Below are 19,786 nucleotides of genomic sequence, written 5' to 3' on the forward strand. Positions count from 1 at the left end.
ATTTTAGAATGTTTATCATGTTGAATCTTCCATGTACAAGTACTATCGTTGAGGCACAAGACAACCAAGTTGTTTCTCCATTGGTGATATCCTATGCTTAATATTCCAAAGGCCATCATTTCCAACAATTACTACATCTTTACCAATCAGTTTTAGAGAGCTTTGGTACAAATCCACCGACTTTCATCCTCAACCCAATGGTCAAACCAAGATCTATAATCAAATTATCATGTTTACAAATACACAATCTCGATGGGAGCAGCTCAACCATTGTTGGTAGGACTCCCTGCCATGGTGGCGAGAAACGCCCAAGAAAAACAGAAATGAAATGGCAAAAGAAACGCAAACAGCCAAAACGCCGTTTTCGTTTTCCCGCTTTTTTAAAACCCCAATTAGAGTTTTTCGACCACCTCAAGCCTGTCGCCCACGCCGTGTGCTGCCACCCTCCTCTACCCTTCATAATATGTCACTTTAAGCACTATATTCATAATTGTAATATGTATAAAAATCTTATTTTTACACAGATTGTACTATATTGCCGTTTCATCTCGGGCCGCAAACTCCGTTTCTTGCATTTTTGCAGTTTCTATTGCTTCCGTTTTTGTCCCGGTTGGCAACTATGATCCCCACGAAGCGGCCTTCAGGAAGAAGTTCGATACCCTTCTCACAAAGACCTCCAAGGAGGTATACGAAGTGGGCTGCATCACCAAGTCCTATGAGCGGATCATGGAGCTTGTCAAAGAAAGCATTGCCAAAGCCCAAATATCTTACCAAACCCAAGCCAACAAAGACTTGATGAGTTATTGATACAAAGAAGGGCAGCGGGTCATCTCCGCATCATGAAGAAAAGACTCGAGCACATTGGGAGGAAGGGGTAGTACCCCTCTCATCAAAGCTTTGACCCTTTCATATAATCCAGTTATTTAGTGATTTATCTATGATGTTAAATTTACCCTCGAAACGGACCAGGCATCCAATATTCAATGCATTTTGGCTCAACCCTTACATCGGCCCAGAACTGATCGTAGTAACAGAAGTTGAGCTTGACAAAACAGAGCTGGTCGAGCCTTGCTTCAGAGGTTCAAGAAAGGTACAAGCAGCCACTAGCCCTTGTCGGCCATCAAGTTCAAGCAGCAGGGATCCCACAAAAGAACCATGGATCGACAAGGATTCTACATAGATTATCATCATCTCCTTACAGCATACAAGGAGGTTTTTCATTTTCCCTAGTTCAGGCTCAGCCGAAGAGGATCTTTGGCCAATGGCATGGCTTCATAAGTGGCAGCCCTGCAGCCCACGGCAGGTGACAGCAGCAGTCCACGTGGCTCTGCACATGTACAACAGAGCAGCAGCAGGGTAGCAAAGCAAGAGGGGGCTGCTTATAGGCCTCCCCCACTGACTTACACACAGCACGAAAGCTGAATAGCAGTCCACATGGCCTGCACGGTACCGAGCAGCAACAAAGTACCAAAGCAACAAGGATCTCTGAGGATTCCCCTAGTGTATGTGAAACCAATGCTTCTAGTAAGTAAGTGTCTTCAAGCATACATCCTGTAAGGCAAGGATTTGATCCTGCGACCCCGCCCTGCCTATGTATCATTTCTTCCATGCTTCTCTACAGCAATCATTCTTTGACTGCCTACATGCACAGGATCCTGCTTTTTTGTCCAATAATGAGTTCTTTTGAGCTTGTAACTACTTGTCCCCTCTTCTTTGGTGGGGCAGTCTCATAGTTTCTTGTAATATAATACCAAGGGTCCCCCCCCCCCCCCGGAAAAAAAAGAGTGTCTTCAACCATATCTTTTAAGTCGTATGTATTCTAAAGAATAAGTTTAGAATATTTGGGTTAAAGCTTGAACCCTATGTAAAGTTGGCAATTTCCAATCATACCTGTGGCACGTGAGAGTTTTTTGCTGGTTCCTGGGCAAACTGTGATCCAACACGGTTTCCCTAGACATTGAACTCAAATTCGGAAAGATTCTTAGTCAAAGAACATGTTAGTACATGTGATATCCTGATGCCATGGCTCTCATTTGAAGTATGGCCTTCGTAAATCATTGATATGCCAGAAGTCACCTTTGAGTAGTTCAGAAATTGAGAAAACTAGATGTGCCATTTGAATTGCAGAAAAACTAACACAGGTTGGATTCTCAATTTGTGTGCTCCTACATAAGCCTGCAATACCAATCATCTCATATAAACCACCGCAGAATACAGAAGAATTTGAGAGAGGAGAACAACTCCATTAGCTAATCCCTGATTGGTTTCTGAAATTGATGCTTGAATTGTTGTACATACAATTGAAAGCCCTGTTCATTTCACGGGTATGTCATGGATTGGTAGCCCTCTGAAGTTTGCCGGCCTGAACATTGCACTGGATTGGAACAACTCGTCAATTACAGGCTTTACAAAATTCAATTATTTCACTTGTCAAAATGAATTGCGGCAGGAAAGACGTAATATGCCTGCACTTCTTCTCTTCAGATGGTAGAAAGGCGGGGTAGATGATGATTATGTCTGTGCTTCAGCCAGAAGACCTCCATATTCTCCCTTCTAGAGAAATAACCATCACTGAAACATCGTCATGATACTTGCGTCTGTCACCTTGAGGGATATCCAGCAGCTCATGGAAATCCATACCTACACACACACAGACACGGACTGGTTAGTCCTTGTGCCCTATTATGTGTCATGGCCATCAAGCAATTCTAAATTAAGTCCAACAAAAGACCGTAATGCATAAACCTTAGAATTATGAGCATAGAAACAAGACTATACACTTCACCTAAATTTGATCCAATTGAGAAAACAAAATTGGACAAAAGACATCCCAAACAACAATGCCCAACGTCTTGAGATTTGTGACAACACTGGCAGGCAACATCTAGGACCTCACAATCAAATCCATCTTTTGACACAAATGATACATTTCCTTGATCAGATCAGAGTTTCTATGCTACAATTTTCTCTGATAAAAGTAAGTGTCCTGGCTTTTACCTACATGAAAGATAAACGAATCACAAATAAGCAATTTGGCTTTTACCTACATGAAAGATAAACGAATCACAAATAAGCAATTCTTGAAGTTGAACAAGTCAAAATACTTTTTCCATTACATTTTTGCATTTTTAACTATGCTCGCTTGTTGCATACTGTCTGGGGATTTCTAATGTATCACCCTATACTGCAGACCATTGAACCTTCATCCAGACCTTCATCATATACCCCTTTCTTACAAACGTGAAACACAATACATCTCAAGGAATAAAGAACATGTGCATTTCGAAAAGAGCGAGTCTCAGACACATAGAAAAGAAATATCACAGAAAAGCAAGTTTTTCCCACTGGAGAGATTAAGACATATTTCTTAGAAACCTGCTGCAAAACACCTAGTCTGGGGAGAAAATGACTGAGCTACATATGCGGGCTTGGATGCTGGCATCAGGCTTGACCATTGCATCCTTTTTTTGCATGCATAGCACTTAACATTTGAACCTTTTCTAACTAGGATTATTTTGTGACACAAGAAGAAACCAGCCTGAACTCCCGTTACCATACAGCTGCCACCTACCTTGACCATGAGCAAGTGATCACAAGTCCATCGCCTTCGCCCTTTTTACAAAAAGGGTCCTTGTAAAAGGTCCATTCCAACGATGCTCTATTCCTAGAAGGAACAATCGCCTTGCCAGCCAATGCCATATTTGGTTCCAAATACTACCCAAACACCAATCGATATAAGCACGGGCCAATACAGCCCCAAGCCTGTCTATGGCAAGTAGGATGAACTCATCTCAACCAGTTGCAAGTTCTAGATTCATGGGAGCCCCAATAATTGCAATTAATGCTACCCCAAAGTGTGGTGATAGCGAAGCTCGTTTACTATTCCCGTAGTAGTGGTAGCAGAATTGAGGACTCTATGTGAGGGTACTATTCCGAACCATCCATCCATGTTAATAGGGGTGGCTTTTGGGCACGTGGGGATGTGCTGTTATTTCTAACATTGGAGTCTTCACAACCTCTACTAAATTCCTACTAGTTTAGTGGCAACAAGAGCTGTAGCATTGCCAATATATGCACTCTGCCAAGCTAATGGCTTGGGAACGAAGGAGCAGTCTCAAGTTTGGAGGGAAAGTGCTTCCTTCACCTCAAAGAGATTTCCACTTTTATATAATAGCCTTGCCTTCTGGGATCTACCTGCACCCATATCTTGCTACTAGCAGCTTGTGGTGTTTTCTCAAATTCGCATAGCATTCCACAATGAAAACACTCACAAGGACTTCACCTCAATGAAGGGCACTTGGACATGAAAGGAACACATTTTCTTATGACCAACGATTTGCCATAACCCTCCATTTTGTGGTGTATGTCATCCAGTAGACCAAGTATGACAAAAAAAAACTAGTTTATAACAGACTTTAATTACAATGGGAGAAAATTACTCCCGATTTTCTCCTAGGAGTACCCCCAAACAGCCTAGGACAAGACAAGATTTAAACATTCGCAAACCAAATCAGTAAGCAAAACCCATTCAACCCTTGCATGAAGTTGTATATTGGCAAAGCCACATAAAACCCAAATCAGTAAGCAAGACCATTTCAACCCTTGCATGAAGTTGTAATATTAGCAAAGTCACATGGAGTTGTATGTTGGCAAAGTTCATGGTCACATCACATAACTCCACGATGAAATAATCAATGTATACAACAATTCAAACAAAACAAAGAAAAAAAGAAAAACAAGGCATCTTTCTACATTATCTATCTCATGTGTTATTATCAAGATCCTTTCTATCCTTGAACCTGAAGGAGAGCTACCTCAAGCCCAAGCCCCAACTACAAGCCATTTCATGCAATTATTGCCTACTTTCTTCCTCTTTAACTAAGAAACCTCTCCCCATGCACACTAAATCCTCTCTCTCTCTCTCTCTCTCTCTCTCTCTCTCTCTCTCTCTGCGACCAAGTGCCGAAGATTCAAGAGGCTACAACTTGTTATGGGATCCAAGATAATTCGGAGTAATTCCTCTGTTCCTCATCATATTGTACAGGCAGAGTTTGCTATGACGCCACTCCAAATCGATGCCATCTTCCAAACGGTGACATATCTTCGCAGAATTTGGACCCTGCCCAGCTAGACACTATTGAGGGTCGCACCACAGTCATCCAGACAACTGGCCAAGAGCTGGTACACATGCATAACCAAATGGTTTGCTAGTCAAGGTATTCAAATGGACCACCTTCCCCCCTTCCAATACATATACCTTTGTAAGACTAGAATAAGTACATATACCTTTGTAAGACTAGAATAAGTCCAATCAAACAAATTTAGATTTTTTGTTGTTCTAATAACCAAAAATCTACACACAAAATAAAAGGGAAAATGAAAGAGAAGAAAAAAGAGGTAAGCAAAAACTTTTATGAAAAACAAAAGGAAGACATACTTAGCAAGCAAAGCAACACTTATGTCATCATCAGTGCCCAAGCATAAGCAGCTATACTGGGTTTCTAAAGACCCGCGGAGTCTCTTGGGCAGTTTCTAAAAACCCCCTTCCAATACAGCTTGGATGTCATGTCCCTTTCTAGATCCCACGAGATGAGATCAACCGCATCATACGGTTGGATCTAGTCCAGCTCTATACACCTCAGACTTTGGGGGGCACCAAGATTTCCCCCGATCCAGTGCTATCACGACCAGTTCCTAAGAGTATCAGACGATGGGGTGATTATCAAACCTCAGTACCTAGATGACAGAGGAGTCTCACACGCATTGAGAGTTGCCATCTGACAGATACGGGCCTTGTCCCACATTTGAGGATTGAGGCAAGGAGAACCACAGGCATGCCTAGGGAGCAGAGGATATGCAAGCTATGCACACTAGCAGAGGTAGAGACAGAAGCAAACTTCCTATGCACTTGCCCGACATACTACGAGATCCAAGGACGGTACCAGTATCTCTTTCAAGAGGGACACGGTTTTATGCCATCTCCCTAGCTAATCTACTTTCATGACGAGGCTTGTGTTGGCCTCTATTTGATGGAGATGTGGCAACACACAGAGACTATTGCAGCATAGCAAGCAACAACAAGAGGTGACAGTGGCCTTAACCATGCGCAGCGACATGTCACGGACTTTTATGCTTCAAGTCAGCCCCAGGACATAGTGGAGTAGAAGAGGAGGAGGTAGCCGACATGAGGTCAGCATGGATCAGTAGGAAGAGATGAATTGAGCGATGGATCTAGGGGCAGAGACCACACATGATGTAGAGGTTGACCAAAGCATGCATGATGGGGGTCTAGCCCATCCCAGCTCTACTCATGAGGGGACAATCCGAACTGAGGCATCATTCTTGATATGGCCCACTGGATATAGGGATCACGGACACCACGCCCCCCACCCACAGCAAGATACGACCCAACAAACATAGATATGAGACATCTTCGCAGCCCAGAGGAGAGCCACCATGGCACCTAGTTATGTATCTTGAGTACTACGTTTTCTAGTTTTGAGTTTTCCTAGCATAGCACTCAGCACAAGCCTCATCACAGGCCCATGAGGCCTTCCAAAGACGGTAATATATATCTCTCTCTCTGTCTCTCTCTCTCTCCCTCTCTCTCTCTCTTCATAGTCAAGGACTTTCAAAACAACAAGTTTCGAAATGGGATTCAGGGTTTCGGAAATGTTTCGGGGCCATTCCGAAACTAATCATGCACAATAGGGTATATTTTCCCAAAAAAATTAAAACATCTTAGATTATTACCACCAAAACTCCAATACTTGAAAAAAACTCATGAAACATAGTGCACAAACATTTGACTTGTCACTTAGAACTTGAAATTTGAAATATATCACAAATTTCTAAATCAGAAAATTAACAACATATCATTGAAGATTCAAGAGTCAATGGTCATATTTAAGAATTGAAAAAGATGCATAATTCATGATTCATATCACATGACAAGAGGTTCAATCTTCAAAGCTGAAATAATGCTAGGTACGCTGATTTGGGGCCTTTTTAGGTGCTCCGAAACGCACGTTTTGGATTCCAAACGTTTTGGGGGGGTTTCAACAATTTGGGGGTTGTTTACGTGCTCCAAAACACGAGTTTCGGTTTCGAAGAAACGTTTCATACATTTTGGAGCTGCCTGGTTTCAGGCCATCTCTCTCTCTCTCTCTCTCTCTCTCTCTCTCTCTCTCTCTCTCTCCAAATACGAATAGCCATGAACCAGCTTTGGACATTATCCAATTGATTTTAGGATGAGAGATTGCAGCCACAAGACACTAGAGCATAATCACCAAAAACGTTTTTATACATAGAAACATCAAACTTTTCAAAGAAACTAGGGCACAATGTGATTTGCACTTTTTGGGCCAAAAGGAGTAAAACATGTCCACCACAAATATATGGTATATTCAAAGGATGCTAAGCATGCAGAATTTTCAATTACACAGTCATACAATGCATAAAAGTAGAAAACTCAGATTCTATTTCTTGTTTCTATGCTTGTCAATTTCCATAAATCCAGAGAACATCATGGGGGTTCAATGAATTGAAAACAAAGTTTAAATCCAAAAAATGCAGCAACCCCAAAAATACAAATCAAGGGCAAAACCCACACTTGCATGCAAGTTGCAACATTTCTTAGGAAGAGAAATGTTTCAAAATTGCTGCAAGGTTCGAAACATTCTCTTTCAAAGAACATGTATTATTGTGACTATGGATCGGAGATAGATACCATTTGGCTGTTCAACCACATTTTTCTATATATAAGCCAATGAGCCAGATCATTGACAGTGCTGGGCTACTCTCTTTGTGTTCGAGAGATCAACACTCACAATACAGACTCGTCACTCATGAGACCAGCAACTAGACAGGGACTGATAGCAGCTGATCACAAATTACTTCGGAGGAGAGGAGCCCACACTTAGTGGAGGCTAGAGGGTGATGAGAACTTCAGCCCATCCTCTAGAGATGCTAGCCCAGCAAGAGGCTGGATACATGACCAAGAAGCTCGGCCCCCCCTTAAGGACTCATTGCAGCATCAGGATACCTCATGATGCCCATGGGTTTGCCCAAGGACCAGAGAAGGGGACGGAAGCGACAAATTATAGAGGTCATCCAGTTCCCTTGACAAAATAGCATTGCGCTGTCAAACTCGACAACAATAGCAGTATGCTTGTTCGACAATAATAACAGTCTTTGAAGCTCTCCAAGATGGGATAAACAGGGAAGCCATTGTCATTTGCAGGCTTTGTAGCCTTGCCAATGCAGCTTCCACAAAATGAGGCAGAATGAGATAGTTCAGCCGAAGCAACAGTAATTTGCTTTGCTTCAAAAGGAAAATGCTGAGCCAAAAAATAACCTTCAAGGCCTCTAAGGAAGAGTCAATGATGTGGAAGGGAAAATCAGTAAGAACCAATGATATTGAGACAGTCCTAAACCACTTGGAGGATCTTGTGGCAAGTGAACAAAGCAGCAATTACTAGAAAAGAAAGTTGATGTTGATCTCAAGAAGATGCAAGCACCAATGGAACAAAACATGAGGAAATTCTTAGCTCTGAATTTCAAAGTGGATGGTTTTCTTGTTGATTGGTATTAGGAAAGGTTGGGAAGATTAAAAACACCATTTAGAGAATGCAAATGGGAGCAATGCCACTTGTCATCGCCATGCATATGACAGTGGTAACAAAGACACTCCTTATCATGCCTCTACTTCTCTTCTGTGCTAAGAAAATCCCCAAACTTTCTGTCAATTGTTATTGTTTTTCTTTTTTAGATGTTGTCCGCTTGGAGCCCACTTGCACTGATATCTCCTCATACTTCTTGTTAAGAGGCCCTTTGAGACTGTGACCCGCTCGTGAGCTCGAAATTATGAGTTACTTCTTGTTAAGAGGCCCTTTGGGACCGTGAACCTTGCTCGTGAGCTCGAAATTATGAGTTAGCTCTGAAATAAGCATGCTGTACATGGTCGGCCTAAAGTTCCATACTAGTGAATGCCAGACCAAAGACCATGAAGAAATTTAATCATCCGAACCTTGTCTAGAACCTGCAATTGAATGGCCAATTGCGTGAAGTGATTCGCATGGTAGTCGGCGGACTCTGTGGCCCCTTGAACTAGCTCAAAGAATTGGGTGCGAGCACCAAGAATTGGTCTCACATGTCCTTGATGAACTCCGCCTAAACATAGAAGCTATCCTTGTCACGCTATGGCCAATTGCGTGAAGCGATTCGCATAGTAGTCGACGGACTCTGTGGCCCCTTAAACTAGCTCAAAGAATTGGGTGCAAGCAACAAGAATTGGTCTCACATGTCCTTGATGAACTCCGCCTAAACATAGAAGCTATCCTTGTCACGCTTTGTGTGCAACTTGTCCCACTAAGTGACGGCTTCGTCTGTCAGGCATGAAAACCAAGATGTACTTCTCATTATCCTAAGTCTGCACAACAGAAAAGTAACTCTCAGATTAGTTGATCCAAGAAAAGGACTAGCGCATTTGTCTTTACGTCGTACCTGTCAAAGTTAGCTTTGTACACCGAAAGGTGACAATGTTCATAGTGGACATTGAAGAATAATCCAAAGATCTCGTAATGTGGGGGATCGCGTATGTCGCTCAATCATCGAACCTGAGGAGAATGCAAGCACCACTAGTAAAGAAGAAGATGAAGGTGGGCATTCAAAAATGGAGCCTGATGAGCTAGAGGTCATTAGTGAGAGCACAAGTTCAGACTTGCATATGTGCACTACATTGGATGGTACTTTTAAGAAGTACCTGGCTTGCAACAAAGCAAGCAACATCAAGCCGAGTTCTCAAGGTATGTCTTCTCTGTTTATTTTATTGGAGATTTTGGGAGTTTTCTTTAGCGTTGTGGGGTTTGTACATGTGTTCTCAAGCATTTGGAGAATGGAGGGGGGAAACGCTCCATGCCAGTAACAACGGATTGGAGGAATCCGCATATGCCCTGGGAATCACATGATAAGTTACATTTCTAAAATCAGCTGGAAGAATTCCTACCAGCAGTGATTTAAATGAAACCACACTCACTCTGCAAGGTTTCATGGACTAGGTTGCGGATGGTGCCAATTAGTTGACATGCTGAAACAGGCTCTGGTTGCATGATGCTTGGTAGGATGTAGGCTGTTTTGTGTTCCTAAAGGGGACAACTAAATAGTCATTTACCATTTGGAGAATGGCCTTATCATTGTGGAGTTTACGAGATGGTGGCTTTGTCGATGACCTGATAGAGGTGCCTGGATTGCTTAGAGATTTGCAGTGCCACAAGTGATTGGAGATGTATGTACGATCCTTGTGTTCCACAGTGTCTTATTTGTGCTAAGCTGAACCTCAAGGAAAAAGAGCTATGCGTACAAGGACCAAAAGATTGAGGATTCCCTTGAACTGTTCCAAAGAGCTATTTAGAGAGAGCTCATCGAGCATCCACATCGACAAGTGAGTGTAGGCCCCCAGTCCGTTCGGTGGGAGGGTGAGGACAGAGACTGTCCTGCTGCCATGTGGCAAGTGGCTGTCTAGTCAACTGTTTACTCTGCCAGAGTACTGTCAATCAGTGTCCACTCCGCCAAAATAAAGAGGATGAGGGCTGCCTTGACCTCACCTAAATAAAGAGGGATCCTTGTGCTCCTATTTAGCATCCACCAGGAGCGAGTCTGCAGCGCACTAAGCTCTTTCGAGAGCACGCAGGCTGACAGAACATTGAAGGTGCCAAGAGGAGGTAGAAGATAGCATTCTGGAGCTCACAGGGTCCACATCAAGACAGCACCATGATGTACACTGAGATATACTTTTGTATCAGGGTTTTGTCCTTTTATCGTGCATTCTTTATACATTCTTTTGGCTGTTTTCCATGCTGTTGACTTCACATATATGTGCTTGTGTGCACAGAGTAACTGAATACTGAGCATACAATCGGGCTCCATATGCTCAACCAACTCTTGTAGACGAGTAGGATTCAGTAGCTACCAAGGATGAGCTCTCCTGCTCACCTTCTATGTTGCTCTTCTACCTTTGTAAATCTGCACTTTTACTGTGACCTGGATGGCATTTGGTCTCTTGTAGATCAAACTGCCTAAGGACTTCCTTATGAGGCACTTATATAGAGAAAATCCCTCCGTGAACTATGCCAACTAGCCATCAGGGTTGCCAACCACAAACAGCCCTATTTGTAGATCACATGAGCCTACTGCTGACCTGCCTCTGCCGACCTGCTGCATGGCCATGTTAGGCAACATTGTCCCCATTTGCATGCCTTAGCTAGTGCAGCCATCATAACCTTCCATTATCAGCACCTGCCGCAGCACAAAGAGTAGTCCCAACAGTCACACAGGTGGCAGAAACTCAGCACAAGGGAGACGACTCCGCAAGAACCAGTCAGATAAGTTGCTACTTGTTATGGACATGTAGCAAGCAAATCCTTTTTGCTTGATGCCATGGTGATTGCCAAGCTCAATCTCCCCACAAAATAGCCAGTTAAGGTAGTCAAGCTGCACATTGTGTTTGGGCATGCTCAGCAATTAGTTAGGACCAGAGCAGTAACACAGGATATCAAGCTCCACATCAGTGGGAAAGCAAAGAAGAGGACCTTCATTGTCACCCAGTTAGGCCCAGAAAACATCACCATAGGTGCACTTAGTATAGGATACAGACAGAAAGTTTGGGTTCTCAGAATGGTGCCTGAACTAACTCACAAAGATGACCCAACAAGAGCCGAAGTAGAAGATGTGGACGACAAAGTGCCAAAGATGGGATTTAGTGGTCACACACTTTATTTTGGTAAAAGAACAAGTTTAGTGGTCACACACACACACACACTTTTTTAGTGAAAACTTTGAATGCTTCATATTACAAGATAGCAATCCCAGAAAACTGGTAAGCTGAAAGATTACATCAAGAGAGAATTTCCGTGTAGGAAAAATATACATCATGATCTATGGAGTGAGTTTGCAGACAATCGAAGAGCGATTGCTGCAAAGAACGACAAAACACACACTTTTTTTTAATAGTGAAATCTTATATTTCTGTGTGAGAAACCTCAGAAGAGGTGCAAACCCACCATGAAGTACAAAAGTAAAAAGATTACAAGTAGGCCCCTAGAAAAAGCCAGGAGGCTAATTGAAAATTGGAAAGTGAAAATAATTACAAATCACCAGGGGGGGCATCTAGCAGGATATCCGCCACTGTTAGATTATTTGCTTGCAAAAACTGTTGTAAAGGAACCACATCACCATCAATAAAATGAAGGTGTTTTTTACCCTTGTGATTCTTCTTGAGATAAGCAGGCACTCGATATTTGTGAATCACAAGGTCAAAAACCTGCTGCAACCAGGGATGGAAACTATCCAGGGAAAAAGTAGAGGCAGGTGCCAGATCCGACGTTGATGGGGCAACTATATCCAGTCCAGCAGAGGTATCCATAGTAACAACCGCAGTCTGAGTAACTTGCTCTGGACCGAAGAAGAGAGATCCACCTATAGCTCAGAAGATTCTGATTCAAGAGCCGGAAAAGTTGGCTGAGGCTCCACACCAACCAATGAAGAGTGCTGAACTGAAGAGGGATCCGTGGAAACTACAGCAAGAGATACAGAGGGCTGCTCCATCTGCTGAAGAGACAAAGCTGCAAAAAGATTGCTTGAAAGAAGAGAAGCTGCAGCTAACAATGAAGTACCACTGTGGGAACCCACCCGACACCATTCTTTCTTGGGACGAGCAAGAGCAGCTGAAGAGGGCGAAGGGGCAGAAGACGGCTGAACCGGCACTGGAGTAGGCAAAAGAGCAGAGGGCCGACTGCAAAGAAAAAGGACAAGCTCGTGCAAAGTGGCCCACCTGCTGCATTTGTAACAGGCTGTAGGAAATGAAGCAAAGTGGAGCCTGATGCGCAACGGATGGGCTAAACCCAAATCAATATCCATAGTCGTGGGCACAGGCTGCTCCATGTCCCGCAACACACATAGCCGAACATACCTAGCGGCCTGAAAGAAATCCTATCTTGGGATATGCAATACTCTGCCCAAAAGTGTTGCCAGGGCAGGAAGATGCGGAAGTAAAGGAACCGGCAGCGCCTTTGGGGTAATCCACACAGGACAATGGTTAAGTAGAGTAAACAAAGGATCCCAGAGCATAACTTAGGCAAAAGATCCAGCGCCAGAGACACCAGCACGAGTCAGCCCAAACTGCCATTTAGATAGATAGGGAGGAAAACAGAATCTGTCCCCCTGCTTATGCCGGCTGCTCTGGCATTTCAGAGACTGAACAGTCTGAAAACCAGCGAACTGTCCTTTTCAAAGACCCTCTGGTCTGTAGATCTGCCGGACTAGTCTCCATTTGGCAAACCAGGCCATGCCTTATTTAAGGCCCTATCAGCCCATTTACTAGTTCCATTTGCTGGGCTTCCTACGGTCCCAGCCTGGCCGATAATTTGCCACTGTTGCTGCCTGTTATCTGCAGCAACTCTGTTGGATGCCCATCCCAAGTCTGCAGATCTGCCAGCCTCTCCATTCTCTCTTTGCTGACAATACAGAAAGCAATCTTCATCTCACTCCACATGCAGGATACGATGCCTATGGGGCAATCCTTTCTTGCTGCCATATTTCGCCCATGTGCTGCCCATGTGTCAGCGCTTGTATTGGGCCAGATTCATATAGATCTTCCCATTGGGCATGCATACCCCATGTCCACATGGATCTCTCGCATCCCTCATCCTATGCAGGTATCATGTTGTAGAGAATTGATAGGGTTTGCACTGGAGCGATCAAAAATAGACGATACTAAGACACAACTGAAGAACGGAACTCAGAAAACATTGTGCCTGTCGGTAATATGAAAAACTGAATACAAGAACCTCAAGCCGTCGTGTCTCAAGGACCGTGGCTGAGGCAAATCAGAAAGATGATTCCATGTAGAGAAACGGTAGAAAAGATAGCAGCAGAGGGAGCGGAACGCAGTTTTCCGTGTAGCTCGATGATGACGAAGATGATGAAGGGCTGGAGCTGCCCTAGGAAATGGCTAAAAACAGCATGCTCTGAGGAAGGAACCTTCAGGCTATCTGGAATAGCAACATGATGAAGAAAAGGAGCTCATCTGGCTGTAGATTTGGAGGTGTATGCGCAGCAGAGGATGAGGAGATGTGGAAGCTCGTCGGCAGCAGCCTGGAGGTAGGAGAGGATGGCAGCAGATGAAGAGGAGAAATGGAAGTAAGCAGAACTGGAGCAGCAGCTGGAGGTTCAGGGCTAGATCTGGAGGAGAGGATTAGAGAGACAGAGGAGTTGGGGCAGAACTGGAGCAGAGGAGGCAGAGAATGAGTTGGGGCAGGCTTAATAGCCAGTTCTGGAGCAGGAGGGGCTGCAGCAGAGGATGGAGGCGGTGAGGAGCAGCTGCAAGTCCAGTCACTGAGAGTGAGGGGGTAGGGAGTGTTTTATAGGCCTGACCTAGGAGGTTGGCCAGCTGGTCGGTCAGTTCCTAGGTCGGTGGGCCGGCCAGCTGGTCGGCCAGTTCCAGGTCAGCCAGCTGGTTGGCCAGCTGGTCGGCCAGTTCCAGGTTGGCCAGACCAGCTGGTCGGCCTGATTCTGGCAGCTGGTCGGCCAGCCCTGTTTGGTGCCCTTTTTTGTGCCTTTGATGCCCCTAAAATAGGGAGCGCTGCAAGCTGGTATGTTTGCCCCTAAAATTGGGGATTGTAGTTGCTTAACACATGTCCCCATGCACTGCTCATAAGGGGACTTAAGGTGGGACAATGAACCTCTACTCCAAGAAGAACAGTCAATAACTGATGCCACAGATCTTCGTTGCGGCCATTAAAGATCTTGTAACACTCACACACAAATTTCTGGACAAACTTTGGAGGGGACTGAAAGAGAAGATGGCATTTTACAAGAGAGAGAGATCATGCCTATGTCTGACTATGGAAAACAGGAATGCCTTAGTGAGATTAAAACATCCCAAGGAAAGAAAGAACCTGCAAAATGTGCCAGGGGGACAATCTAGAGAACGCTGAATGGTCACAGCATACCAATACAAATGGCCCAGAGACTTGCATGAGCTCTTTGAGCAGCCAACCAAACTAGTGATTTATCAATAAAAGCAGTCCTGGAGTACATAAGAACACCTTGGATAGGGTGCGCACATTGGCAGTACACAATTAATACATGCAGTCCCATAGATCCTGATTGGTCTCAAGTACGACATTAGTGTAGCAGATCGAATAATATCATAGCATCACCTCTCTCTCTCTCTCTCTCTCTCTCTCTCTCTCTCTCTCTCTGTGTGTGAAATATGTAACAAGTAGATAGAGATTAGGGAGACAAATTATAGCAATTCATAATATTCCATCAAACAGTATGCCTACCAGCTTTCTTGGCCGCCCGGAAAAGTAGTTCTTCAATGAGATGCTGAGCAGGGTCACCCTCAGGAAATCTCTCCATGAACCACGCGACATGAGAAACCACTTCTTGATTGGTCAAGTACTGGTACAGACCATCAGAGGACAGGATCAAGAATCGATCATCAACACCAAGCCTATGATGATGTAGGGCAGGTGTGCAGCTGATGTAGGGAGAAGAACCCACATACTCAATTCGAAACATTTCCAGTATAGCATTGTTCCATCTTGGCTGCATTGTACAAACAGTAAGGCTCAGCTGATAATTTCGCAATTCAGGTACGTTGTTACTAACTATATCACTCATAATCCTTGGGATTGTCAAAGTTGGCAGAGTAAGATCAGTGATAAGGCAGATTGTGCATGATCAAGTCTCAAAACTACACCTACGATAGAAAAGCTGTGTTTTACTCAGAACAGCTCAGGACCAATGCAAAACTACACCTGCGATAGAAAAGCTGCTTTTAACTCAGGACCCAATGCAAAGCTAGAAAGATAATGGAGCGATCTTCATCTGAGTTTCAGCATACACTATTACTGGTGGCCGAAATGAGGACATACAGTGACGCTAGACATAAAATCAAAACTAGTAGAGGTAGAAAATATGAGAGAGAGAGAGAGAGAGAGCTTGTGTGGGCAGTGCATAACATGAGACAGCATAGTCCTTGAAGATCCTCAGGAAAAGGTGATGAATATAACCTCTTTCAGGAAGCCAGCACCAAACGCACGTGTCACTTTCAATCTCCCTTTCACACGATCATTCAATATTGAAAGATTATCATCCGGGTGCTCGGCCTTAATTCTGTTTATTTCCTGGAAAAGAGTACACACGTAATCACTAGTAGACATTAGCAAGCACACTGATTAAAGAAACATGATGTGTGCATTATAGACAAACCTATTCTCGAACAGTCAACCCACTTTGAAGCATGCAGCACGTCTACTATTCAATCCATGCGAGACCCTACACTACATGTCAAGACATCCAGAACATTGCGTCTTACAAAGCACACAACTTGGGGACTTTAAACATTCAGCCCAATCTTCAAAGCCTACCGCTTCAATGCTCGTGCTGTGATCAGTTGAAAGCTGCAGTGCATTTAACAAAAGGCTGGACGCAGGAGGGCCAACATTGGAGTTGGAATACGGAGTTTCAAAAGCCTCTAGCTCTGTTGGAGTTTCCTCAATGATGCGCTCAAGATCCAGTCGGAGTAGTGAGTCTCTTGCTCCAATCCTCTCTGCACTATCTGGACTGTTGCTGAGTGGTTCCTTCCTGGAAGAAAGAGGATGAAACTCATATCTTCTATTTTGTGCAACAATGGCTCGACTGTCACCTACGTTCATGACATACACATCTTCATCTTTCATCAGCATGACCAAGATACAAGAACCCATGAGTGCCAGTTCAGGATTCTCCTCCATAGAATGGTCAGCCATCTCCAGGTATGCTTTTTCAGTTGCCTCGAGTGCACGAGCTAGAGCTTTGAGAACGGCAGAGTGATCAACTGCAGAATGTCTGCATTGTTTGAATTCACCTTGCTTCGACTCTTGCACTTGTGGCTTGTCTCGCTCTTTTCTATCATGTTCTGCAACAGAACTCCAAGGAAACAACTTCCTGTGGCTTTCTTTATTTCTGCTATGCCTATGCCTAAGTTCCGGCCTGAACAACGACCTGCCCTTCCAAGGTCGGAAGTTCCTTTTTGGCCTGAAATTATTTATGTTTTTGTGCGGAGAGGTGCTCTTTATCTCATTTCCCTTCTCCTCGGTGCCACTTTTACTTTCGGCATCTAGATTTGTCCTGTGATCACGAAGAGCACCAGCGTCAGCTTGATATTCTGGGCTGCTGATACCGGTGTTCTGATCGCAAAGCAGGCTCTGCTGCTTGAGGCCCTCAGAATTCTCATTTGAGGGATGGGCATCACTGTTCTTAGTTCTAACCCTGTCCATCAATTGCTGGGGCATTCCAGGGCCCTGCCCATCTGCGCTCGGATCCATCACCCCAATGCATCTGCGATTGTCCACATGCTCGCATTGCCCTCCCACGGATTCAATGTTTGGAGACTGCTCTTTCAAGGCAGAGGTCTGCACTCTGTGTTCCAACAATTCTACTTCGACATTCTTGGCGGAACTCGAATTCCCACTAGCAGCCTCGATCGCCTCTCCCACTTCATATCCATCTGCTTCATCAGTCTCCTTGTTATTCATATCCTGCGAATCATTTTCCTCCGTGGCGTTTGGCACATTTGTGAGATCAAAATTTTCCTTTCGATCCCAGAGAAGCCCCCGCAATTCCCTGTAAATTGCTCTATACAGGTTTCTCATGAGAAAATCCGGGGCATCCGGACCATTAAAGCCATCATATATTCCGACAAAGAGCCATCCATGTTCCTCGGATAGGACGACATGGACTCTATCCTCACCAGCCTTACCTTGAGCCCATTGAAGGTTGTGACTGTCCTTGCAGTCTACCTCGGAAGAGGTATATCCCAAATCCGAAGGAGAATCGTATACGGCCGTTACCTCCGACCTTCCATCCCGAAAGCGGCGCGAAACAAACCGCTTGACCGGAGCAAGCATAGATATCTGAGTCCGTGCCCAAGCAGAGGAGGTTTTGGAGAGTGTCCTGTTCAAAGCTCCTTTCATGGGCTTGCCAACGGTGCTGAGGAGCCGCGCGATACTGTTTTGTCTTCTCCTGCTGTAAATCGAATAAGGTCCAGCGAGAGGAGCCGAGAAGTGATTCCCATCAGTGTTCATCTCTAAAGGACCGGACATATAGCCCCGCTCCAATGGCCCTGACATGAAGCCTCTTTCCAGAGGTCCCGAGATGAGCCCCCGTTCGATGGGTCCTGACGTGAATCCCCTCTCCAAAGGTCCAGAGAATGTTCCGGAGATCGGACCCGAGAAGGTGACGCCCCTGGGAATGGGTTGCAGTGGCAACGCACTGAAGGAAGAGGTGCTCTCGAAGGCAGCCGCACGATCATCAGGGACGCTGGTGAAGGAGTGGAATTGCTCATGGCAGACGGCGGTACGCGGGGTGGAAGTGTTTGCACTCACGGAAGCACCAGAGATTGATTTGAAGGTGGTTTCGGAGAGGTTTCTTGGTTTGTCAGCTGAAACAATAGCATTGTCGCTGTTGTGCAATCGGAAAGAACCGCTGCGAGCTTCGGAATCAGCCAAGGGAACGGGGACGACGCTGTATCTGTCTGAGGGGGAGGGAGAGAGGTGAGGGGGGGACTCGAGGGATGGACGAACATAGCAGAAGGAATGGCCTAAGCCTTCGTCGAGAGGCTCAGAGAAGAAAACAGCCACTCGCTCGCGATCGTGAGCAACAGGCACAAAGCACCCCACCACGCGCGACACACTGTTGCCCATGGCACATCTCTCTCTTCTTGTGATTGCTTGGCAGCTCTGTTTGACGATCCTCTCCTACTGCGGGCTTGTCAAGGTCAGAGGGGAAGATGGGTGGTGCGGAATTCCATGGCCGAATCTGAGGGAGAAGCACAAGCTATAGAGGTAGAGGGAAGGGGGAAGCAAATAGGCTTGATTTGTGTGTAGGGAGAGGGAGATTGCGAGGAAGCATGGCTGGGGAGGGAGGGAGGGAGGCCTTATAGGCTTCAGGAGGGCTGTTGAGCAACAAACTGCGACTGGTTCCACAACAAACTGTGATGGCAGCAAACTGAGATGAATGCGGAAGAGGCACGAGGAGGGGTGATTGATTGCAGCAGAAGGAGCAGAAGAGCAACAACAGCAACAACAACAAGGCACAACAGAAAGCGAAGACGAGCTCAAAAACCGTTGTTCTTGCAGCAGCAGCAACAAGAGGAGAGAGCAAAGATGAGCTCAACAAAAACTGTTGTGGTGGCAGCTGCCAGAGCTTGGTGTTCGACAACAAGTTACTGTGATGAAAGGAAACTGAGATGAAAAAAACAGCAGAAGAAGAAGAAGAAGAAGAAGAAGCAGACTGCAGGTGATGCAGAAGGAGGAGGAGGAGGATGATCAAGATCAACAGCAGCAGCAACAACAAAAACAAAAACATGACATGATCAGCAAGCAGAAAGAGGAAGCAAAAGATGATGAACAGCAACAGAATGCAAAGGTGGGAGAGGCTCCAAAAACTGTGGTGGCTGCAGCAGCAGCTCTACTATACTGGAGCTTGGGGTCTGTTGGGCAAGGCAAAGACAGCAGAAGGAGGCAATTCGGACCCACGGGAGGGTGTGGCCACAACCGAAGTCGTTCTCATCGGGCAGGAGGATGACGGGAGCCCCGGGTGTGTTTGTCAACTGACCATTTGAAGCAGGTGGTGATGGTGATGAAGAGGAACAAAAAAGGATCTTTGCTGATGAGATGTTGTGGCCTATTGACTTTCCACCACCCACCCCCTCCCTCTTCTCATTCTCATTTCACATAAT

General features: G+C 45.1%; 1 protein-coding gene across 1 annotated transcript; it reads right to left on the reverse strand.

Annotated features, from left to right (window-relative positions):
• Positions 1–2,049: 2,049 nt before the first annotated feature.
• LOC147887326 (putative protein phosphatase 2C 4) lies at positions 2,050–19,511 on the reverse strand. Its single transcript, XM_087394973.1, has 4 exons — positions 16,434–19,511; positions 16,077–16,190; positions 15,345–15,609; positions 2,050–2,640 (listed from the first exon to the last, which is right to left on the reverse strand). The coding sequence occupies exons 1-4, from the start codon at positions 18,747–18,749 to the stop codon at positions 2,525–2,527; spliced, it is 2,811 nt and encodes a 936-aa protein (XP_087251099.1). The 5' UTR covers positions 18,750–19,511; the 3' UTR covers positions 2,050–2,524.
• Positions 19,512–19,786: the final 275 nt, after the last annotated feature.

Source organism: Dipteris shenzhenensis, chromosome 23 (genome assembly GCF_047967505.1).
Source record: "Dipteris shenzhenensis isolate YYH24624 ecotype China chromosome 23, Dip_SZ_1.0, whole genome shotgun sequence".
Lineage (NCBI taxonomy): Eukaryota > Viridiplantae > Streptophyta > Polypodiopsida > Gleicheniales > Dipteridaceae > Dipteris > Dipteris shenzhenensis.

Bases quoted from the DNA above. Each gene is read 5' to 3' on its own strand.
- LOC147887326 (XM_087394973.1), bottom strand. From the start codon at position 18,749: ATGGGCAACAGTGTGTCGCGCGTGGTGGGGTGCTTTGTGCCTGTTGCT. The intron at 16,191-16,433 runs GTAGGCTTTGAA...ACTCTTTTCCAG, and splicing joins ACAGCACGAGCATTGAAGCG to GAAATAAACAGAATTAAGGC. The intron at 15,610-16,076 runs GTTATATTCATC...TGTACAATGCAG, and splicing joins GTGCTGGCTTCCTGAAAGAG to CCAAGATGGAACAATGCTAT.